At 45.3% G+C, this 24,885-nt stretch overlaps 1 protein-coding gene across 1 annotated transcript in view; it reads left to right on the top strand.

The window, feature by feature from the left end:
• LOC122551904 (uncharacterized protein KIAA2012 homolog) overlaps positions 1 to 24,885 on the top strand; it is a 54,633-nt gene that overhangs the window by 14,856 nt on the left and 14,892 nt on the right. The window contains exons 9-20 of the mRNA XM_043694472.1: positions 2,805 to 3,032; positions 4,457 to 4,675; positions 6,936 to 7,163; positions 7,629 to 7,805; positions 9,030 to 9,158; positions 10,680 to 10,814; positions 13,132 to 13,217; positions 14,363 to 14,414; positions 18,001 to 18,210; positions 21,620 to 21,734; positions 22,655 to 22,805; positions 23,305 to 23,644. Coding sequence (XP_043550407.1) covers positions 2,805 to 3,032; positions 4,457 to 4,675; positions 6,936 to 7,163; positions 7,629 to 7,805; positions 9,030 to 9,158; positions 10,680 to 10,814; positions 13,132 to 13,217; positions 14,363 to 14,414; positions 18,001 to 18,210; positions 21,620 to 21,734; positions 22,655 to 22,805; positions 23,305 to 23,644 — 2,070 coding nt within the window. The remainder of the gene's footprint in view (positions 1 to 2,804; positions 3,033 to 4,456; positions 4,676 to 6,935; positions 7,164 to 7,628; positions 7,806 to 9,029; positions 9,159 to 10,679; positions 10,815 to 13,131; positions 13,218 to 14,362; positions 14,415 to 18,000; positions 18,211 to 21,619; positions 21,735 to 22,654; positions 22,806 to 23,304; positions 23,645 to 24,885) is intronic.

Raw genomic sequence — 24,885 nt, 5'->3', positions numbered from 1 at the left:
AAACTTTGGTCAATCCAACCCTAGTTTGTGCTATACCTGCCCAGAGCATGTTTGATGGGAAATATGGAGGGAGCTTTACTCTATATCTAACACCATGCTGTACCTATACTGGGCATGTTTGATGGGGACAGTACTGAAGGATCTTTGCTTTTTGTTTAAAAGAGTAGAGGAAGCCCTACTTTGTTTCTAACCCCATACTATACCTATCCTGGAGTGTTTGATGGGGACGGTGTAAAAGAAGATTTACTTTCAGTTTAAAAGAGAGTGGGAAATTTATTCTGGGTCTAACACCATGCTGTTTGATGGGTACAGTGTGGAGTGAGCTTTACTCTGTAATGAAACCCATGCTATATCTTTTAGAACATAGAACATAGAACAATACAGCGCAGAACAGACCCTTCGGCCCTCGATGTTGCGCCAATCTATGAACTATTCTCAGCTCGTCCCCCTACACTATCCCATCATCATCCACGTGCTTCTCTAAGGATTGTTTAAATCTCCCCAATGTGGCTGAGTTGACGACATTAGCAGGTAGGGCATTCCATACCCTTACCACTCTCTGTGTAAAGAATCTGCCTCTGACATCAGTCTTAAATCTATTAAATCTATTATAAATCTATTAAATCTCAATTTGTAGTTATGCCCTCTCATACAAGCTGACGTCATCATCCTAGGGAAAAGTCTTTCACTGTCTACCCTATCTAATCCTCTGATCATCTTGTATGGGAGTCCTTGATGAAAACAGCATTGATGGAGCTTTACTCTATATCTAACCGTGTGCTGTATCTGTCATGGGAGTGTTAGATTAGGAGAGTTTAGAAGGAGCTTTACTCTATATCTAATCATGTGCTGTACCTGCCCTGGGAATGATTAATAGGGACAATGTAAGATATAAGTTTTACTCTGTATCAAACCATGTGCTGTACCTGTCTTGGGTATGTTTTATGTTAACATATTGAGATAGCTTTACTTTCAGTTTAAAACATTAGAGGGAGCTTTACTTTGTATTTGGCCTCATGTTGTACTTATCCTGGAAGTGTTTGTGCGGGTCAGTATTGAGGTGCTTTGCTTTCAGTTTAAAAGAGTACACAGAGCTTTCCTGTAATTCCACGGTGTCTGTGGTCTGGGAATGTTTGAAGGGAACAGTAGGAAGACAGCATTACTCTATATCTAACACAAGAAACCACATAATTTCCAAAGGTTCTTACAGCCAGCTATAACCTCCAAAGGTGGGAAGGTGTGATTGTAACACTGCCATTCAAAAGCAAGACAGGAATCCTTGTGAAAATGAGAATCTAACCTTGGTTGCTGCTCTGTAACACGAGAAATATGTTAGTCTAGTTCTGTCAGCATTCTGAGTTGCACAGCAGATGTTTAAATCAGCGAGGTGAATATTTCTGCACGTTGGATGAATTTACAAGTTTTCTGAAATTTGCTGAGACGAGATTAGGGGCTGTGTAACTAACAGAGAGGATGTTGTTGTGGTGTCACAGGGAAGGAACTAGGTCATGAGTATGAAGAATGATGGTGTGAAAATAGTCGGGAGGTCCTGATTTCACTTCCAGGTTTCCTTCTGTACCTGGAGTGATTGAGTATGTGTTCAAGGGGGAAGGAAACAATTGTTAGTGGCTGAGCTTTATCACCATGTCGAGGTCAACAGTCTAGTCCTGACCCAGACACAGCTCCAAAGACCCAGTCCAAGCCTTTCAGCTAAGGGTGTTTCCAGACTTTGCTGTATTGACAGCCCCAATTCTTCTTGACTCTAACCATTGGCTAGATAACTCACAAAAAGCACTTTGGAATTGGAAGCCCCAAGTTGGTGTGGCACAGTTCATTCCTTGTTTGTACTAGAGATCTTTTGGCACAGTGGATAGCATAGCTGCCTCTGACTAGAAGCTCCGCATTCCAATTCCCACTTCAGGACTTGGTGGTTAATAAAGATCCAGTCGTAATGTGGCCAAAGGTTTAAGTATCAAATACATGCCAACATCTGGCATTAAGAACCATCTAGTCAGTCAAGTGCTGTAAAGAAATTGAAGCCTCTCCCATCACTTGTTTCATATTGCCAGGCTACAACAAAGAATCCCTACAGGGTGGAAGCAAGCTATTCAGCCCATCAAGTCAACACCAACCCTCTGAAGAGCATCCTACCCCACCATATGTTTACTACAGTTAACATATCTAACCTTCACATTCCTGAACATTATGGGCAATTTAACATGGCCAATTCTGCTAACTTACACATCTTTGGACTGTGGGAGGAACCAGGGCAAACCCACGCAGATACAGGGCAAACGTTCAAAGTCCACACCGACAGCTGCCCGAGAGTAGAATCAAACCCACGTCCCTAGTGCTGTGAGGCAGCAAGACTAACCACTGAGCCACTGTGCCACCCAACACATGAGTGTTGCCTCATCAACTCTGACTCTCTGAGTGTAACAGGTCCAAGACCAATACACTAAATATTCTTAGAACAAATTTGTGTACAAAATCCTCTGAAAATAATTTGCAAAGCATTTCCATGCATGTTCCTACACTGACCCTGAGGTTATTGTTATTCAAAAACTGTTATTCCTCCCATTGGTATTTACTCTCAGACTTGGGAATCTAAATTTTGGAAATGGTCTCCTTCTGCCTAAAGCTGCCTGATACATCTTGGGAAGAAATTTAAAATTATTCGAAGTGGATATGGGAAGAGGGTGAGGAGACAGGGTCAGATTAGTCTCGAATAGCTTCCTTGGGCAAAATGGCCTCTTTCCGTCTTGGAACTCGTCTAATTCAATTTCTCATATCATGTCCCTGAGAACTCAAAGGAAAGTTGGGAAGCCCTGATTCTATAGAAGATTCCAGAATGAAAGGACTGGATGAGTCCACGTGGATCAATGAGGAGTATCCAATTAACACAGAGGAGATTTCTGCCCAGAATGGAGGGAGCGTTCGAATTTCAGAGAATAACGGCCAGATGGAGAGTGAAGAAAGGATGGTCAGATTCATCACTATCAGGATTAAGGAAAACGGGACTCCATTGGAAGGTGAGACTGAATGATATTGACCCTGATTAAGATTGTCCCTCTCTGTGCCCCCAGTCCGGAGCTCAGTGAGGGGCTTCTCTTGTCCCAAGTGTGAAGCTCAGTGAGGGGGCTTCTCTTGTCCCAAGTGTGGAGCTCAGTGAGGGGGCTTCTCTTGTCCCAAGTGTGGAGCTCAGTGAGGGGGCTTCTCTCTGCAACAATGCAGAGCTTAATAATAGGCTTCTCTCAGCCCCAGTGCACAGCTCAGTAAGGGGCCTGTTTCTTGCCTAGTGTGGACCTCAGTGAGGGACCTCTCTCTGCCCCAGTGCAGAACTCAGTAAGGGGCTTCTCTTGGACTCAGTGCAAAGATGAATGAAATGCTCCTCTCTGCCCCAGTGCAGAGCTCACTAAGGGGCCTCTCTCGGCCCCAGAACAGAGCGCAGATCCATCTGTCTCCTCTTTGACTCTCTGATGTACCATGGCTGCAGCCAACCATTTAAAATAACCATTGGACTTTGGTGTTATCAATAAACCAGAACAGGCGGTTTTCTTTTGTACAGTGATGGAATCGGTTTCCAATTGAAATTGTTTTCCCTAAAAGGCAGGCCTTTGGTATGACTCAGGCTCAGACACAAGCCAGGCCCAGGCCCAGGCCCAGCAATATTGAACAGGCACTGCCACCATGTTGGCATCTGGGCTAGTAAATAGGAAGGACCAATTTTACCACATAAGGGGCAGGCGATGACGGTCACCTACAAGAGAGACTGTAACTATCACCCCTTTGACATTCAATGGCGTTACCATCATTGAATCGCCCCACTATCAACATCCAAGGAGTTACCATTGGCCAAAACCTGACTGGACTCTCCATGTAAAGACTGCGGCAGGACAGCATGTCTGAGCCTGGGAATTATGGGGCAATTAACTCACTCCCTGTCTCCCAACCTGTCAACCTTCTGAGGCACACGTCAGGAGTGTGATAGAATACACTCATTTGCCTGGATAAATGCTGCTCCAAAAACATTCAAGGAGCTCAACACCATTCAGGTCAAAGCAGCCCGCTTCACCCACATTCCACTCACCACCACCATAAACCTTCACTCCATCCACTCAGTAGCAGTCGTGCGTGCCATCTACAAGATACACTGTAGTAACTCACCAATATTATTTTGTTAGCACCTTCCAAACCTGGGACCTCGACCATATCTTTCCTTCCTCTAGCACTAAGCTATTAAATTTGGGAATCTAAGTTCAGAAAACTGCCTCTTTCATTGTTCAAAGCCAATTTGAAATTATTCTAATAAATATGGGAAGTCTGCAGAGGAGAATATTCAAATATACAGTTTCTGCCGGGTCTGGGACAGGGGCAATGGGCTGAATAGACTCCTTCCATGCTGGAAATCCACTTTATAACATATTTATAACATTCCGTCTTTGTGAAATCAAAGGAAAGCTGGAAGCTTCTGAATCTCAGGAAATTTCCAAAATGAAGGGACTGGATGAGTCCACACAGATCAAAGAGGATTATCCAATCAGCACAGAGGACAGGTCCAGTCAGGATGGAGGGAATGTTGGAATTTCAGAGAAAGTGACCCAGAAGGAGAATGAAGAAAGAGATCTCAAGTTCATCAGAATCAGGATTGAAGAAAATGGGGATCTATTGGAAGGTGAGGATGGATTATGTTGGGTGAAATATTTGATTTGATTTATTATTGTCACATGTATCAAGATACAATGAAACATATTGTTTTGCATGTCATACGGGCAAACCATAGCTTACATTAGTATGGCAGGGTACAAGAAATAATGTAGAATATAATGTTACAGCTACAAAGAAGATGCAGAGAAAGATCAACTTCAGTATGTGAGCGGTCTGTTCATAATTCTGATAATAGCAGGGAAGAAACTGTCCTTGAATCTGTTAATAGGTGTTTTCAAACCTTTGTTATCTCCTGCCTGATGGAAGATTGTTATTGTCCCTCTCTCTGCCCCAGCACAGAGCTCAGTAAGGGGCCTCTCTCTGTCCCAGTGCAGAGCTCAGTGAGAGGCCCGTCTCTGCCCCAGCGCAGAGCTCAGTGAGAAGCCCCTCTCTGCCCCAGCGCAGAGCTCAGTGAGAGGCCCGTCTCTGCCCCAGCACAGAGCTCAGTAAGGGGCCTCTCTCTGTCCCAGTGCAGAGCTCAGTGAGAGGCCCCTCTCTGCCACAGCGCAGAGCTCAGTGAGAGGCCCATCTCTGCCCCAGCGCAGAGCTCAGTGAGAGGCCCCTCTCTGCCCCAGCGCAGAGCTCAGTGAGAGGCCCGTCTCTGCCCCAGCACAGAGCTCAGTGAGAGGCTTCTCTCTGCCCCAGCGCAGAGCTCAGTGAGAGGCCCGTCTCTGCCCCAGCACAGAGCTCAGTGAGAGGCTTCTCTCTGCCCAGAACAGAACTCAGCGAGGGGTCTCTCACTGTCACATTGCAGAGTCTCTTGCTGCCCCAGCGTGGAGCTCAGTGAGGGACCTCTCACTGCCCCAGCACGGAACTTAGTGATGAGCCTCTCACTGCCCCAGTGCAGAGCTCCTGTCTGTAAACCCTTTGGCCCACCCCAGACCTCCTGGCCGTACCTGGTTCAGGTACATGTTTAACAAAACACAGGGCCATAATGAAGTGTTTAATTTGGAGTGAAGTAGGAAAATGTTGTACTGGAGTGAACAGTGCTGGTGTAAGGATTTAATCAGCTGTTGCTTTGACTGTGTACCCTGTGTAGTATCTGGGATAGTGCAGGTTTACAACTGGGGCACTCCTTACCCTGTGGCAGGGGGCACCTGCTCCATGTCAGACCCTGGCCTAGCCCTTCGCCCACCCATAACCCTGGCAATGGCTGTTACCTTCTCTTAAGCTTTCTGGCCTTTTTATTCTTCAAGGGATGGTTAGTCTCTAACTGGGCCATCATTTATTGCCAACATGAGGCTGCTTCACAAAAGGAGTATTTTGACTGTACTGCCTCAGTCTGTCACCAACCTGTGTAGATTCTGTTGGAGAAGATGTTCACTTTCTCACACTAACATTTATGAATGTTCAGGGGCAAGCCCGAGAGTTTGAGGTCAGTGTTGTTCCTGAGTAAAGGATTAACACCTTACTTTCCTCTCCGCACTCTGTGCATCTCTCAGATTTAGAAGCTGAGCAACAGGAGGAGGCCTTTCTCCCCCCTTGAGTCTGTTTCAGGATTCTGTGAGATCATGATTGATCTGTTGCCACCGTTGCTGCATATCTCCTTGTACTTCTGATTAAGAGACATCCATCGTCCTAAGGCATGAGATGACCAGCTGATGTACTGTCAATTGCCATTTGCAGAGAGAGCTCCCAATGTCTACCATTGTTTCTGTATAGAAGGGTTTGTTAATTTCACTCCAGTCACCTGAACCAGCACAAATAGTTTCTCTCGATCTGTCTTATCCGATCACCTTCACGTTTTCAAAATGTTATTTCAATCACGCTTAATTCTCTTCGTACCAAGGAAGTGATCTAAGTTTCTGTCAATCCTCCTCGTCTCTTAACCCATGGTGTTCAGGTTCCTTCTAATAGACCTTTGTTACACTCCTTTCAAGGCCATTGTATCTTTTTTCCTAAGGCATTTTCTCCAGAACTGAACACAGTAAGTCCAGGTGAGGTCTCCAGGGCTTTGTATAGCTGAAGAATGATTTCTATCCCCTTGTATTTTAGTCATCTAGGTATAAATGTCAGCATTCCACTGGGAATGTAACTTTGGAATATTGTCCTTTTCACCTCCATCTTATAGAGGTTCATAATAATAAAAGATTGGAGACAAATATGGAGAGAGGAAGGCGATTTTGGTTAACAGGTTCAGATTGGACCAGAATGGGTCCAATGGACTGAATGGGCCTATTTCCATGCAGGAATTCCTCTGATTCCATTTTTGACATTCTGTCTTTAAGGTAATGAAGGACTGTTGGAATCCCCTGAATCTGCACAAAATTCCAGAGTGGAGGTACTGGGTCAGTCCACCCGAATCAATGAGGAGGATGCAAACAGCACAAAGGAGAGGTCTGGCCGGACTGGTGGGAATACTGGAATTTCAGAAAAAAATAGCCAAAGCGAGAGGGAGGAAAGAGAGGTTGAATCCAATGGGATCCGGATTCAGGAAAATGGGAATCTTTTGGAAGGTGAGCATGGATTTTCTAATGTGAGATAGTCAGTGTTTCCTTCTCTCTGCCCCAGTGCGGAGTTCAGTGAGGGGACCCTCTTTGCCCCAGTTTGGAGCTCTGTGAGGGGACTCTCTCTGCCCCAGTGCGGAGCTCTGTGAGGGGACTCTCTCTGCTCTGGTGCAGAGCTCAGTGAGATACCTTTAACCAGCACGAGATTATCTGAACCGGCTGGCTCAGAGTTCAAATCGCAGGTGGACCCTGAAGATATAGTTATAGTTGAACTTCGCATTTGTGGAGAGGCTTGGTTATTTCCTGTCTGCTGAGTTCCTTTCTCACTGGTTCAAAAGACCACATTAAACTTTAACACATACCATGTAAGCCACATTGAGGGACTTCAAATCGCCCCTGGCATTTTCAGCTCACCCACGGGTCCTTCGCTGTCTGATTCTTGACTGTATTCTAAAGACTGGTTTACTCACACAGGGGGTGACGATCAGAGTCAGAAACCTGGACGAACGCTACAACTGCTGCCTCCAATTCATGAGACGAGAGGCCCAGTGGGAAAGCGGAGGAGTAAGCCAGGCCTCAGGCACAAGGCCAGGAGAACCAAGACTTCATCATTGGGTCCTGTTCGTGGCTCTGTACCGAAGGAACTAAAGGGTAGGCACAGAATTCCAGGGGAGCAGAAAGGGGGAGCATTAGCAGGGGGGCACAATTGACATGGGAACAGAGGAGACCAATCAGCCCCTCAAATATATTCAATTATTCAGGTAGCTCATGACTGATCTGTTGATTAACTCCATCAACCCTCCTTATTTCCAATTCCATTAATAACTTTGGCCAACATAAATCAATCGCATTCCATTCAGTACATTGAATCAGCCCCTTGGCTTTCTTAGTAATTCTTCTGGGGAAGAAGGTTCCAGGTGTCCACTACACTTGGTGTGAAAAAATGCTTCCTGACATCATCCTTGAATGATTCCACTCTAATTTTAAGAATCTGCCAGATATATTGGTTACCCCCTCCAAAGGAAATCATTTCCGTCTATCCATCTCAGCATTCCGAGGTACAGCAACCCGTCAGTATCAAAATAGGAGCTGACCAAAGTCTTTATCTCACTGAATGTAGTCTCCACCTATTTGAACATCAAGGCCAATTTTCTGTTCATCTTTCTAATTATATTTTCAACCTGCTCACATTTTTTCAGTGATTTGCATTCTCGGATAGAATCTCTACATTGTCGAATCAGGCCATTCGGGCCATCGAGTTCACACCAACCCTCCAAAGCGCATTCCAGACTCTGCATTGCCCATGGCTAATCCACATAGTCTGCACATCCCTGGGCACTATGGACAATTTAGCAAGGCCAATCCACCTAACCTGCACATCTTTGTGGGAGGAAACCCACACAGACACTGGGAGAACTTGCAAACTGCACACAGACAGCTGCCCGAGGGTAGAATCAAACCCAGGTCCCTAGCACTGCGAGGCTTCTCACCATTTCAGTGGTCTTAAGTAGATAAACTCACATTTGGCTTGCATTGCACTCCACCTGGAATTGGTCTGCTCACTTAGCTCATCTACCATTACCCCTTTGCAAGTTTCTGTTGTCATGCTCACTGTTTATGCTTTCACCTAACTTAGTGTAGCCAACAAATTTGGATACAGTAATGGAGGGAAATGAATCTATGTATTGGATTGAGAGCTGTTTCCAATCACACTCAGACTTGTTCGGTTGTTAAGAATGACTGTGATGGGTGTGATTGCAATGTGGTTGGACTCTTGCTGTGCCTCTTATCCCAGATGTGGCAACGCCCTAAGTCAGGGTACTTTGGGTTATTCAATGCGACAGTCAGATTTCTGATTTTTCTCTTTTTCTGTAGAAGTTCACAAGAACATTTCAGTGGGCAGCCTCCTTATGGCTCCAGATGGTGAGATTGTGCACCTTTCCTGGCTGGGACCTTACCAATGCCCAAGCAATAACTTGATGATCAGCTTCTCTCAACAGCAAGGTGAGCAATTCTCCTGGACTGGGTTTCTAGAAACTCAAGCTGGTTTCTGCTCCTTCTAAACAGGCCTGTCTCCAAGGGGAAGGACAACATTTGAAGCCAGTGGCTGATCTTTTATTAGACTTTGGGTCATCAGATGGTCTTCTCACTGCCTGAGTCTTGTGATCACATATGAGACTGTTCCTATCTTATCTGCAGTGTCTGTGTATAATACACCAAGTGTGTGTCTGTATTGTACAAATGAGGGGTGTGTGTCTCTCATAAGCACATTTTGTGTGCGCGTCTCTCTCTCTCTCTCTCTCTATGATATATTGTGTGTCTATGTGTCTGTACGGTACATTTTGTCTGTGTGTATGTGTCTGTCTGTGTGTATGGCACATCTGGTGTATTTAGTCTATACAATGTGCCTGCATGGTGCAACCAGTGTGTTAATGTAAATTTTTGTGGTACACTCCATCTATGTGTATGCATGTGCAACTGTACATGGGTGTATATGTGTCTGTAGAGTAAAAGTAATGTGCATGTATGTCTGTCTGTGTGGTACATCCTATGTGCCTGTTTATATGGTGTGTGTGTGTGTGTGTTACACCCAGTGTATTTCTACAGTCAACCAGGGTGTTGGTGAATGCGTGTGTGTGAGATACATCCATGTGCGTGTTTAATCTCCTCTCACAGTCGATCCCTGGGCTATCACCTAGGAAATCAAATAAATTCCAGAGGGTTGAATCATCCTCATATTCTCACTGACAATCTAAAGCCCCAGATTCCTCTCTCCCTGAAAACAGCCACACCGTCTTGCTCCTGTCCATTCCTTTGGCTCACTTCACACCCAAACCTCTAAAACACAAAGCAGAAATATTCCCGAGCCTAGAAACAAACTCAAAAGTTGGGCGGGGGGTGGGGAATGGGAATTGTGCTGAAAGGCCATCACCCTGAAACATTAACCCCACGCTTCCTCCCACCTACAGACCTGCCGAGAGTTCTCCAGTGTTTTCTGTTTTTATATTTTCGTAAATTCTTTCATGGGACATAGGGTCAATGGCTTGACCAGTGTTTGTTGCTGATCCCTAACTGTCCTTGGGAAAAGGGGTGGGCGAGATGCCTTCTTGAACCACTGGAGTCAATGTTGTGAGGGAACCCCTGCAGGAATGTGCTGGCACTGAAATGACTGACCTCGGACTACCACAACCACCACCCTTTGTGCTGGGCATTATTGAGGCTGCATGAGAATTTCCCCCCAATTCCCATTGATTTGAATTTTACTCCAGCTCCTCAAAGCTATTATCAGTCAAATGCTGCCTTGATGTCAAAGGACGGTCACTCTCATCTCCCCATTGGACTTCAGCTTCAACTCTGAACCAAGGCTAGAATAAGATCCAATCCTGCATTTCCCAGTCCTGCTTTTTAAGATTGAATGGCAGCTGGATACATCAGGCAAAGAGGAGTCTTTATATCTGGGAAGCTACAGGGAACAAGATTCTCTGATCAAGGTCTCTATGGTAATTGGATTCCCTTATTTTCCAGGGCACCGTCCACTTGAGTGTGATGCGAGTGGCAGCAAAGCTGGACTAATAATTAACCAGGAAACAGAAGGCGAGGTAGTGAATGGGGCTGTACACAGAGATACCAAACACCTCGGAGATGTTCACTTGGAGACAGGTTAGTACCTGCAAAGTAGAGTCGGCTCCTAGTGCTCTTGGTTGAGGAACAAATATTGGCCAAGCTACTGGGACAACTCCCCTGCTGTTAATGGGAAAAATACTAAGAGAACTCTCATGTCCACCTGAGGGGGTAGGCAGGGATTTGGTTTACTGTCTCATCCTATAGACAGCACCTCAGACTGTGCAGCCCTTTCCCAGGTCTGACCCAGATGCCAACCTGGAGTATGTGCTCGATTCAGTGCAGTGGGACTTGAACCCACAGTCTCCTGAATCCTGATCACCATCTAGTGATCCCCGAGATTGATTTAATATTTATCTATGTGGTTTGAACCAAGATTTATGAGAACACGTGTAAAACTCGGAGTCAGATATTGAGAACATCACACCCTACTTGGATCCTTTTGTGTTTGACCATCTTGTAAGTGTCGTAGTATCCATTTATTTTGATCCATCATTTATAAGAGAATAAGTTAATGCCTCCTGAAAAGTTTCTTGATTTGAACATGAGAACTTAGATTTGAATTGTAATTTCCTGACTGTGACTCCTGCCAATCAAATGTTGCAGCATTGCATTACTCAAATGTGTTTCAAGTAACAAATCATATAATGAACAAGAGTCTGAAGCATTTTGAAGAAGGATCACTAGATCCAAAACATCAACTTCCTCCCTCTCTACCTTCCTTCCCTCCCTCCCTCTCTTCCTTACTTCCCTCTCTTCCTTACTTCCCTCTCTTCCTTGTTCCCTTTCTCTCTCTCTTCCTTGTTCCCTTTCTCTCTCTCTTGCTCCCTCTTTACCTTGCTTTCTTTCTCTCTCTTCAGAGATGCTGCCAGACCTGCTGAGTTTTTCCAGCAATTTCTATTTTCGTTTCTTATTTCCAGCATCCACAGTTCTTTCCATTTATCTTTTCTATAATCTCCTTGGTCTCCTCCCAACAATCGATTAGGTCCTCTCCTTCACAAGTGAAGTGAGGAACTTTAAAAACCACTGTCTTTTACACTGAGTTAATGGCCCTTTCTGTAATTCCCCATTCCTTCCAAATCTGCAAGTAGGCATTCTTCCAATCTTCTGCTCAAGTTAGCTGAGTTTGCAGTCTTCCAGATAAGGAAGACTAACTTTAGTCTTGTCAGGAGTTGTTCACAGTGCAGGAGCCTCTGACATAACCTCAGCCCCTTCTGAATCTGAAACTCTCTCACAGGTCAGAAACTTTATAAGAAAAAGAACACATAGTTGCTCCCAGCTCTGCATTTTTCTTTAAGTATGCACATTCAATGTCAGGTTAAGCATTACATCATTTGCTTCTTTTCCTTCCAGTTGCTAGCAGCACGGCAGCAAAATATTCCTCAAAAAACACTCCACGTCTTCTCTGTGATATCGCCACCTACTGATTCCCTCTATTCTCTTCAGAGTGTTTCCCAGATCCTGGATGCCTTCCCCCGGATTTCCATTACCTGTATACAGTCCTTCCCACCTTATTTTTAATTCATTCTTGGGATGTGGGGATTGCTGGCTAGGTAATTATTTATTGCCCACCCCTAATTGCCCTTGAGGAATGTGAGAGGCATTCATTCTGTAATCTGAGACCTGATACAAAGTCATCAGTTATCGAAATCTGTGCATGCAGAATGCACACAAATTCGTCTCAGATCCTGTAACCTTGGGGATGCCAACTCATTTTATTCTGATGTGCTTGATATGCTCCTGAACTGGGAATTATACACAGGAACACCACCTGACTGACAGCCTGAATTCAGCAGAAGATTGACAAATAGGCTAAGCACTGGACAGTGGAAGTCCAGTGATAGAACAAAAATAGTTTGTTTTAGACAGTTTTGACTAGTGTAGCAGAGGAGAGGATGTTGTTAGTATAGTGTTAAATAGTTGAATGCTTCCATGTTTGATTTGCAAGTCTATGCTCACTGCGCTTGATTGATGAGGTATGGGTGTTGACCCAGCACCAATGTGACTAGAAACTGAGCCTTAGTATGGACGTAGACATTTTATGAATGCTGGGATACTATAGAACTTATTGCATACTTAGAAACTAATGTAATCTCTGGACCACTCTGAGATAAATAAACTACACAAGAGTTATATGTGGAATACAAGCAGATTTGATACAAACCGTTGTAGGAGAATTGTACTTAGAAACAAAACATCTGTAGGGCTATAAGGTACAAAAAGGGGAGAAGGACAAATTGGAATGCTCTTTCAAAGAACAAGATGACTACAATGGGCTGAAAGGCCTTCATCTCTGCTGTTAGTTACTTTGATTCTATATGGAGTGACATCCCCTTCTAATTCCTTTCTGATGTAGGTGACGACATTGTTTTCAGGAGTGACAGAGAGTCTGATCACTCCCCAGTATCATACAAGAGGTCACAGCGAGGGCGTGCCAGGAAGGTCAGTGTCAATGCTGCTTCTGTGGGATTCGGTACATCATCCTCCATCACTTTCTAATCAATTTAAATGGTTAGGGGAAAAAAAGAATGTTATGATTGCATGAAATTTGACACTTCCAGTGTTTGTCCTGATAATTACAAGATGAAGAGGCTTCAATGACAAGCTTCCATTTTCAGGAAAGGATTTATTCTTGGAATGTGGGCAACGATGGCAAGAAGCCATCGAGATTGCCGTGAGGGCATTATGGGTCAACCACAGAGAATGGGACTGGAGTAACATAAGACCATAAGACATAGGAGCTGAAATTAGGCCATTCAGCCCATCGAGTCTGTTCCACAATTCAATCATGGCTGATAAATTTCTCAACCACATTCTCCCACTTTCTCACCATAACCTTGATCCCCTTGATACTCAAAAGCCTATTTATCTCAGTCTTACACTCAATGACCTGGCCTCCACAGCCTGCTTGGCAGTGAATTCCATAGATTCGCCACTCTCTGGCTGCAGAAGTTTCTCCTTATCTCCGTTCTAAAAGGTCTTCCCTTTATTCTAAGGCCGTGCCCTCGGGTCCTAGTCCCTCCTGCCAATGGAAACAACTTCCCAACATTCTCTCTGCCCAGGCCATTCTGTAATCTGTATGTTTCAATTAAATTCCCCCTCATCCTTTTAAAGTCCATCAAGTATAAACCCAGGGTCCTCCAACTTTCCTCACATGTTAAGCTTTTCATTCCTGGGAGCATTCTTGTGAACCTCTCTGAGGAGATGGGCTAGAGGATTGGGATTGAGAGAAGCTTGGGTTGCCATGGAAGGACACTAATTTGGTCGGTTGTCTCTTTGACATCTGAGTTACTGATTGCATTTTCATGGCTTTGATGGTTAAATTTGGCTCCAGCATGGTGTTTAGGTGACCCCTGAATGGTTCACTGTTGTCAGCAGCAGTCTCTTGATGAATATTAGTGTTGATTCTCTTCTTGATGGGCCTAATGCTGGAGTCCCTGGTTCAATACAGCTTTAATTATAAATAGAGCCTATGTGACATCTCTGAGCGATCTTATACACCGCTCTAAAGTTCTGCTGTGTGTATTCTCACCAACAGACTGTGTAACTTTTATACGCACTCAGTTTCTGTCAATTTCTTTTTTTAGGCTTTCAGACAAGGGGGCCGGAGACGGACTGACCCTGATGGGGATTCATCAGGTAAGGAGCAGGTCATCAGGGAACTTGGGTCCGAAACCACCAGGCAGCCATTTAAACGCTGTCAAGAGACCACAGCATGGCATTTTGTGTGACTGTGATTAGGTCACAGCAGGTTTCCTACAATTGCTGTGCTCAGGGTAGGTTACACTGAGGTTCAACCAATTGCAGGAGCCGAGACACATCCCTGAAGGAAACTGCAGGAAATAACCATTACGTATTGGTCATGCCACTCCTCCATTTCAAAAGAGGCAAGACCTATGTTCCTAAGCCTTTAAAAGAGAATTGGCCAAGTACTTGGAAAGGAAAATATCTGCAAGGGATGTAAAGGGGAGAGAGACAAATTGGAATATTATTTCAGAGAGAGTGAGCGCTTTTCACCAATTTTCCTTCTGGGATGGAGGTGAAGAGTTTGGGATCCCAAAGAGTTCGGAACATCCTTCACTAACTTCAGAAACACTTCCTAAACCCATATCCTTTCAGGTGTTTCTCCACAATGACCTGCACTTACTTCTGACTGTGTCTCATCGGGTCTCCCCAGCCAGTCACCTACAGTCAGGGTACCTCAGGAGCTTTCCCTGTTATCATACAGACAACAGCCCATGGGCTACTTGCTTCTGCATTAGGATCAGTGGTGTAGATTTGGTCTGCTCCAAGTGTGCTTTAAAAGACCATGTTGTCTATCAGCAAACGAGCACAAAGTGGACCTAGTTGAGTGAGTCCCTAAGAAAGGGCAAGAGCTGAGTTCAGAGAAAGGAGGAGGATGGAAGACCTCTCAAAGTCACAACTTGGAGATAGTGGTTCCAGAACTTAGTACTGGAGCCTTTTGTGGCAAAACTGCAGGAAATTTGGTCGGCTTTAACCAGAACAAAGTGAGACAGTTAAATGTGTAAGTGTTGTTTTAAAGACTGAAGTGTGTGCCAGGGCCCTGACTGGGCAAGGAAGGAAATGACAGACAGTGCCAATGTTTGACTTTGCTAGCCACAGTAAGTAACCTGAATTTTGCTTTTGTGGTACTGCTCTGGTTTCCACTTACTGAGGGAATTGAAATCAGTGCCAGACCTGTGGGTGAGAGAACTTGTCTTGATGCCCATGACTCGTCTTCCCAGGTGACTCACATCTCTGGCCCGATGAGTGGCACTGCAGCCGAGGATCTTGTGCCATGTGACTTACAATTGCTGCACAGTGGGCAGAAGGTCACCAGCAGGGCCCTTCTCTTGCACATTCCCATCTAACCCACAGGGTTCAGGTGGTGTTTGAGCAGTCTTAACTCTGAGCACCTCATAACAATATCATTGGAACACAGCAATGTCTGTTTTATTTTAGCAGCAGAAATGAGAGAGTCCAGCTTTGTCCTTTTATTTACCTGGTCAGCTCCAGTCTGCATGGTATATACTAAAGGCTGCACTGAGTTGGAAGTGGGGTTGAGGGACATAGGGCAGTCTACATGTTCCAGACCATGCTGGCATTTGGTGCCCCATCAGTCAGTGCTCAGTCATCAGTCAGCACTTGCTCAGCTGTAGTCTACTCACCAGCACCCAGTTTGGGGTCTGCTAGAGCCACTTAGCTCCTCACTTCATTACTGCCTTGGTTCAAACATGGACAAAGTAGCTAAACTCCAGAGGGACTGCCCATGACATCAAGGCTAGTTATTGAAGGTGAGTCATTTCAGTCCCAGGACATCTCTGCAGGAATTCCTCAGGGCAATATCCTTGGCCCAACTATTTAGCTGCTTCATCAATGACCTTCCCTCCGTCATAAGGCCAGAAATGGGGATTGTTCGTCCATGCCAACCAGGTTTCCTGAACTGAACTAGTCCCATTAGTCTATGTTTGGCCCATATCACTCTATCCACGTGCCTGTTTAAATGTCTTTTAACTGTTGCAATTGAACGAGCCTCTACCACCTCCTCTGGCAGCTCATTACATATACGCAACAACTTCTGCATGAAAACAATTCACCTTAAAACTATACCCTCTAGTTTTGGACTCTCCTACCCTAGGGCAAAGACTTTGGCTATTCACCTTATTTAAGCCTCTCGTGATTTTATAAATCTCTGTAAGATTACCCTTCAGCCTCCGATGCTCCAAGGAAAAAGGTTCCAGTCTATCCAGCCTCTCCTTATAACTCAAACCCTCCAATTTCGTACATCCTTGTAAATACTTTCTGCACCCTTTCCAGTTCAATAATATCCTTCCTATTGCAGGGTGACCAGATTGTACACTGTACTTCAAATGTGGCCTTACCAATGTCTTGTATAGCCACAACATGTCATCCCAACTCCTATACTCAATGCTCTGACCAATGAAAGCCAGGTGTGCCAAAAGCCTTCACCACCCTGTCTACCTGTGACACCACTTTCAAGGAACTCTGTACCTACACCCTTAGGTCTCTTGGTTCAACAACACACCCCCAGGGCTCTTCTATTGACTGTGTAAATCCCGCTGTGGTTTGTCTTACCAAATTGCAATACCTCTCTTTTGTCTAAATTGAACTGCATCTTCCACTCCTTGGCCCAGCTGATCAAGATCTCATTGTAATCTTAGATAACCTTCTTCACTGACCATTATACCACCAATGTTAGTGTCATCTGCAAATTTGCTATCATGCCTCCTATATTTTCATCCAAATTGTTTGTATAAATGACATACAATGGTGGACCCAGCACCAATTCTGGCAGCACACATAGTCCTCAAGTGCAACCAACTGCATGGTGTTCAGCACCATGCAATACAGCTCAGATATGGAGACAGTCTGTGTCCATATGAATAAACATTAAGTTTTGGGATGGTAAGAGGCAGTAAACATTCACACTATACAAGCCCAGGCAATGATTTCTTGGATGAGCCACATAAATACTGTGACTACAAGAGCAGGTCAGAGGCTAGGAATACTGTGGTAAGTCACCTGACTCCCCACAACCCGTCAACCATCAACACGGCACAAGTCAGGAGTGTGATGGAATGCTCCCCACTTGGATGAATGGGTGCAGCTCTAACAACACTCACGAAGCTTGATACCATCCAGGAGAAAGCAGCTTGTTTGATTGGCATCAGTCCATCAAAATCAACATTTACTCCCTCCACCGCTGATGCTCAGCAGCACCAGTGTGTATCATCTGCGTGATGCAGTACTTCACCAAGATTTCTTAGACACCATCTTCCAAACCTGTGACCTCTATCACCTAGAAAGACGAAGGCAAACAAATGGAGGGGAACACTGCCTCCTGCAAGTTCCTCCATAAGCCACACACCATCCTGACCTGGAAATATATCACTGTTCGTTCATTGACGTTAAGTGAAAATCCTGGAAATCCTTTAAAACAGCACCGTGGGTGTACTTACAGCAGAGACACTGGTTGGTTCAACACCATTTTTTTCAAGGTCATTTAAGGATAACAACAAATGCCAGCCTAGCCAGCGACACCCATATCCTGTGACCGAAAGTTTAAAAACTTTCATTGCTTAAATCCATTTTATATCTGTTCTTCACTGACTGGAGCAGAACTGAGCTGATTCAAGAAAATGAAATCACAAACAGAAAAAAGCCAGATTTGTGTCTTTATTTCACTAACATGTCATTGAATTAGGAAAATCCAAGAGCAGATCACCTGGAGGTGGGGTGAAGGTCAACTCGCACAGAAGGGTCAAACGGCAACCCTCAGAAGACCCCAGCAACCTGCAGGATATTGTGTTGGATGAAGATGGAAATCTGACCTCTGCTGGTTCCTATCGAAGCCCAGTCAGTGACTCATTTCTTGAGGGGGAGGTAATGCGGGGCAGGAGACGTGCTGCACGCGGTAAGTGGTGCATTCTAAACTGATCCTCAGCGTATCCAGCCCAGGGGCTGAAGAAATTTCTTCAACAGGACAGACTTCTAATGTTTAAGGAATGCACTTAGTCATAGAGGTGGACAACACAGATGCAAACCTTTCAGTCCAAATTATCCATGCCGACCAGATATCTTAAATTAAGCTAGTTCCATTTGCCAGCATTTGACCCATATCCCTCTTAGCTGAAAATGTGTTGCTGGAAAAGCGCAGCAGGTCAGGCAGCATCCAGGGAACAGGAGAATCGACGTTTCGGGCATAAGCCCTTCTTCAGGAGGGCTTATGCCCGAAACGTCGATTCTCCTGTTCCCTGGATGCTGCCTGACCTGCTGCGCTTTTCCAGCAATCCATTTTCAGCTCTGATCTCCAGCAGCTGCAGACCTCACTTTCTCCCCATATCCCTCTTAACCCTTCCTATTCATTTACCCATCCAGGTGCCTCCTAAATGTTGTAATTGTACCAGTGTCCACCACTTCCTCTGCCAGTACATTCCATACATGCACCACTCTCTGTGTGAAAATGTTGCCCCTTGGATCCCTTTTAAATCTGTTCCCTCTCAGCTCAAACCTATGCCCACTAGTTTTGGACTCCCTGACCCTGGAGAAAAGACCTTGACAGTACACCCTATCCATGCCCCTCATGATTTCATTAACCTCTATAAAGGTCATCCCTCAGCCTCTGAAGACCCAGCGAAAATAGCCCCAGTCTATTCAGCCTTTCCCAATAGCTCAATCCCTCCAGCCCTGGCAACAACCTTGTAAATCTTTTCTAAACCCTTTCAAGTTTGACAATATCTTTCCTTTAACAGGGAGACCTGAATTGAATCCAGTATTCCAAAAGTGGCCAAACTAATGTCCTGTACAGCCACAACATGACCTCCCAATTCCTTTCCTCAATGCACTGACCAACAAAGGCAAGCATACCAAAAAGCTTCCTTACTACCCTGTCTGCTTGTGACTCAATTTTCAAGGAACAATTCAATATCTCTTTATTTGGAAACACTCCCCAGAACTTTACCATTAAATGTATAAGTAACATACAAAGCAGCAAAAAAGAAACACTATCCAATCCCAGAAAAAGACCTTCAGCTGCCTTTTCTCTGAGCCTGATCTTTTTATATTTTCTAATCAGCCTGATCAGCGAGATGTTATGATACACCTCTTGAGCAAGTGGGACTTGAACAGAGGCAGGGACACTATCACTGCACCACAAGAGCTCTTCTCTTCGCCTGACAAAAGTGAGAGTAAATGTTCCTCAGATGAAAGTTTTCTATCCTGCTCTGATAGTACCAACTTAATTTGTAACAATATTTCCAGAGTCCATCATGATCAGGAGTTTCAGAAACCTGACGTTCATCTTCCCACATTTTAAAAAAAGAAATTACAATAGTTACTTCATTAAGTCTGAGGAAATCTAGTTTGTTCCATTAGCTACAGCACCTAGATCACTCCCTATCTATCAAATTCAACTCAAAGACAACATGACAAGATCAATCATGTTGTCATGAATATGTAATAGAACAAGGGTGTTTTTCACTCTGTACCTAACTTCGTGCTGTACCTGTCCTGGGAGTCATAGAGTAAGAGAGTCATAGAGTCATACAGTACTTAAACAGACCCTTCAGTCCACCTCGTCTATGCTGACCATAATCCTAAACTAAGCTAATCACACTCGCCTGCATTTGGCCCATATCCCTCTAAACCTTTCCTATTCATGTACTTATCCAAATATCTTTTACATGTTGTAACTGTACCTGCATCCACCACTTCCTCAGGAAGTTCATTCCACACATGAACCACTCAGTGTACAGAGAGCTTTATGCTGTATTTAACCCTGTGCTGTCCCTGTCCTGGGAGTGTTTGATGGAGACAGTGTACAGAGAGCTTTATGCTGTATTTAATCCCATGTTGTCCCTGTCCTGGGAGTGTCTGATGGAGACAGTATACAGAGAACTTTATGCTGTATTTAATCCCATGTTGTCCCTGTCCTGGGAGTGTTTGATGGTAACAGTGTACAGAGAGCTTTATGCTGTATTTAATCCCATGTTGTCCCTGTCCTGGGAGTGTTTGATGGAGACAGTATACAGAGAGCTTTATGCTGTATTTAACCCCATGCTGTCCCTGTCCTGGGAGTGTTTGATGGAGACAGTATACAGAGAGCTTTATGCTGTATTTAACCCTGTGCTGTCCCTGTCCTGGGAGTGTTTGATGGCGACAGTGTGCAGAGAGCTTTATGCTGTATTTAACCCCGTGCTGTCCCTATCCTGGGAGTATTTGTTGGCGACAGTGTACAGAGAGCTTTATGCTGTATTTAACCCCATGCTGTCCCTGTCCTGGGAGTGTCTGATGGAGACAGTATACAGAGAGCTTTATGCTGTATTTAACCCCGTGCAGTCCCTGTCCTGGGAGTGTTTAATGGAGACAGTATATAGAGAGCTTTATGCTGTATTTAACCCCATGCTGTCCCTGTCCTGGGAGTGTTTGATGGAGACAGTATACAGAGAGATTTATGCTGTATTTTACCCTGTGCTGTCCCTGTCCTGGGAGTGTTTGATGGAGACAGTATACAGAGAGCTTTATGCTGTATTTAACCCCGTGCAGTCCCTGTCCTGGGAGTGTTTAATGGAGACAGTATACAGAGAGCTTAATGCTGTATTTAACCCCATGCTGTCCCTGTCCTGGGAGTGTTGATAGTGTTAAGGGACATTTGCTTTCCATTTTAAAGAGCACAGGCCACTTTATTCCCTACCTATCCCCATGCTGTATCTGTCCTGGGACAGTATAATGGTAACAGTGTAGAGGACGTTTTACTTTCAGTTTAAAAAAGTAGGGGGACCTTGCTCCGTATCTAACCCTGTGCTGTACCACTCCTGGAAGACTTTGGGACAGTGTAGAGAGACCTTATGATTAAAAGAGTAGAGAGGTTGCTTATTCTGCATCTAACCTCATGCTATCCCTGTCCTGGGAGTATTTGATGGGGACAACATCGAGGAAGCTTTACTTTCCTTCCCCTTTTAGTTTAAAACAGTAGAGGGAGATTTACTCTTTATGTAACCCTGTGTAGTACCTCCCTGGGGCTTGTTTGATGGTGATAGTGTCGAGGGAGCTTTAATTTTAGTTTTAAAAAGGGAGAATAAGATTGACTCTATATCTAAACCCATTCTATTTCTGCCCTGGAGTGTTTGAGAAGGTCAGGCAAAGATCGTGTGGTATCAGGAAGGCAGCAGAAATTGGTTTGTCCTCTTGAAACGTGACGGACCACCCAACTCTACCTCCATTTGGAGACAATAATCCAGCCCTGTGTCAGGCTTGTTCCATAGAATGTAATGTGTTACCAAAGCAGTGCCTTTCTCACCAGCTCTGCTGTACTCTGTTCTCAGGTTCCGGCTATGAAAACTCAGCAGTGATCCCTTCCCTGACAGGCTGGTCCGAGCCAGAACCCAGCAGCCTATCAGCAACTGATGAGCTGGAGGCAATGTGTGGTCTGCGCACAGTGTGAGTGTTACTGAATTTGTGAGAAAATAGCAGAGAGGGTTCTCCTAGCTGGAAGCTCAATGGTACCAGGATTTAAAAGGATTGGCAAAAGAACCAAAGGGCAGATGATGAGAGTTTTCCTTTCAGATATTTTTGAATCCACTTGTTCAGAGATGCTATGACATGCCTCTCGAGCAGGTGGGGCTTCAACTCACATCTCCCGAAGGCTAGTTCTTACTACCTCAGAGTTGCTGTGATCTGGAACATGCTGATCTGATCAGGTGATCCAGCCATAACTTCCAAAGGGAAATTGGATGATTAGAATCATAGAGTTGTACAGCACGGAAACAGACCCTGCAGTCCAACTCATCCATACCGACCAGATATCCTAAATTAATCTAGTCCCATATGCCAGTGTTTGGCCCACATCTCTCGAAACCCTTCCTATTTATATACCCATCCAGATGTCTTTTAAATGTTGTAATTTGAGGGGAATGATTTATCCAGGCTGTGGGAGTGAGCAGAGGGAAGCACAATTAATTGCATTGTTCTTTCAAAGAGCCTGCAGTGACCCAATGGGCTGAATGGCCTTCCCGCACGTAATCATTCTCGGAGTGCAGGTATCGCTGTATTCTCCCACTTTATAGTACGGAGTGCTGAGTGCTGGGGAAAGGTATCTTGCCTGAGGGGATTTCTCTCACCAAAACAGCCCCAATATCAGAGAATCCCCGCTTCCCGCCCTGCGCTTGGCCTGGTAAAGGTGGGGTAGACTGCTGTTCCACGGAGGAGATTTCCCCTCTTCTTGTGGCCCAGCTCTGGTTAGGGTCTTAGCCTCCTGGAAAAGCATGAAAGGCATGGGATTGTCTATTGATTCCCTGTGCCCCCACAGCCCCTCCTCCCTGCTCCACGTATAACCATGGGACATGCTCTGTTCTGTGCAGTGATGATGGACGTTCCCCTAGTCGCCGTAGGAGGAGTCGGCTTCTGTTAAAGGATGACCATATGGTTGCAGTGGATTCGGGGACAGATGCTGAAGACCAAGAGGCTGAATTATGGAACCAACAAGACAAAGGAAGCACTGGAATCAAGGCCGTGAGTTAGTCAGAGTGGAACTCCTCTCCATCTCAGCCTGAAGGGTTTAGCTTTGATGTAAGGCCTGAATGGGTTCAGGGTGTAGATGGAACTGGGGGCCAGGGCTGTGGGGGACTGGGAACTGGATCATTCTGGAGTATCCCTATAATTAAAGCTCAATCTTTCAGCTGTTGTTACAAACAGCCAAAGAGAAGAATTATAAGGACATTAAAAGATGGTGTGAGACCATTGTCTGCAAATAATTTTGATAGAAAAGCATTAAAGTTAGAGGAGGGTTTTTTTAAGGTTGATAGTTTGGAACTGATTTGATGAAACTTTCAGATACACAAACAGCAGTATGAGCTATGGTTTGAGTATAGGTAATTTCTGGGCTACAGCCATTCTGAGTGTGACTGTGATAAATCCTGGGATTGGGAATGTTGACTGGCCTCAGTCCTGGGATTAGAAGTCTAGCCATTCAGCCTGAGGTGCAATTTGTAAATGTATGTTCTCTCCGCAGAAGAAAAAGAGCAAAAGAAATAGAGGGCAGAACAGTCCCAACCAGGATCCAAATGCTGAGGACAGTGATGCGATGCCCAGTGGCTCTGAAGAGCTGAGGAGCTCACGGGAATCAAATTATGGAGCAGCCCTGAACAAACCACCAGGCCCGAGGAGGTCACTGGGGTCGAACCCAGCATCAGGGCTGAACAAACCGTCAGAGGCACGGAAGCTGATGGATGGAGACCAGGAATCTGGGCCAAAAAGCCAGCCAGGCCGAAGGGGTTCACTGGGTCCGAACCAAAGTTCGGGGCCGAACAATGAAAGGAACAAGAACAATGGACGCGCTGAGTTTGTTGTAGGTGAGCTGAACTTTACACCTAACTGGGACAAGGGGAGGCAAGCAGGTTGGGGGGGAGGGGCATAGTGGTTAATGTGCAGCAGCGCTGAGTCAGCTACCTCCCTGCTCACTCTCACTCCCCAAATGGGTATTTTGATGACAGGGGTGGAGTTGGGGGACTTTTCACTCTTGTCCATATTCTCTCTGTAAACTGCCCAAAGCCAAGTGTGAGGCCTATCAAGTGAAACCTGGACTGGTCTAAGGTGAGGTGGTGTTGGTTGGACAGCAGAGGACTGCTCCTGAGGTTGTCTTTTTCCTCCTGCGTTTATCCTCTAACCCTGCCCTGCTCCGTCAGTCCTGATTACCTTTTACCATCCTCCCTGGAGCTCACCTCGTGAATTCCTGGGCTGACCTGAAATTCCAGTTCCATATTTTCCCCTTCTGCCTGTCATCCCAAGGATGGCCACAGCTCCTGGTGGCGCTGCTGGGGCGTGAGCTGCCAGCCATAGACTCATAGAGTCATAGAGATGTACAACATGGAAACAGACCCTTTGGTCCAACCTGTCCATGCCGACCAGATATCCCAACCCAATCTAGTCCCACCTGCCAGCACCTGGCCCATATCCCTCCAAACCCTTCCTATTCATATACCCATCCAAATGCCTCTTAAATGTTGCAATTGAACCAGCCACCACCGCATCCTCTGGCAGCTCAATCCATACACGTACCACCCTCTGCGTGAAAAGTTGCCCCTTAGGTCTCTTTTATATCTTTCCCCTCTCACCCTAAACCTATGCCCTCTAGTTCTGGACTCCCCGACCCCAGGGAAAAGACTTTGTCTATTAACCTTCTCCATGCCCCTCATAATTTTGTAAACTTCTATAAGGTCACCCCTCAGCCTCCGACACTCCAGGGAAAACAGCCCCAGCCTGTTCAGCCTCTCCTTGTTGCTCAAACCCTCCAACCCTGGCAACATCCTTGTAAATCTGTTCTGAACCCTTTCAAGTTTCACAACATCTTACCGATAGGAAGGAGACCAGAATTGCACGCAATATTCCAACAGTGGCCCTAACCAATGTCCTGTACAGCCACAACATGACCTCCCAACACCTGTACTCAATACTCTGACCAATAAAGGAAAGCACACCAAATGCCTTCTTGACTCTCCTATCTACCTGCGACTCCACTTTCAAGGAGCTATGAACCTGCACTCCAAGGTCTCTTTGTTCAGCAACACTCCCTAGGACCTTACCATTAAGTGTA

The sequence above is a fragment of the Chiloscyllium plagiosum genome, chromosome 7, assembly GCF_004010195.1.
Source record: "Chiloscyllium plagiosum isolate BGI_BamShark_2017 chromosome 7, ASM401019v2, whole genome shotgun sequence".
Lineage (NCBI taxonomy): Eukaryota > Metazoa > Chordata > Chondrichthyes > Orectolobiformes > Hemiscylliidae > Chiloscyllium > Chiloscyllium plagiosum.
Note: the sequence above shows the minus strand (reverse complement) of the source record. Positions and strands in the feature narration are given on the sequence as shown.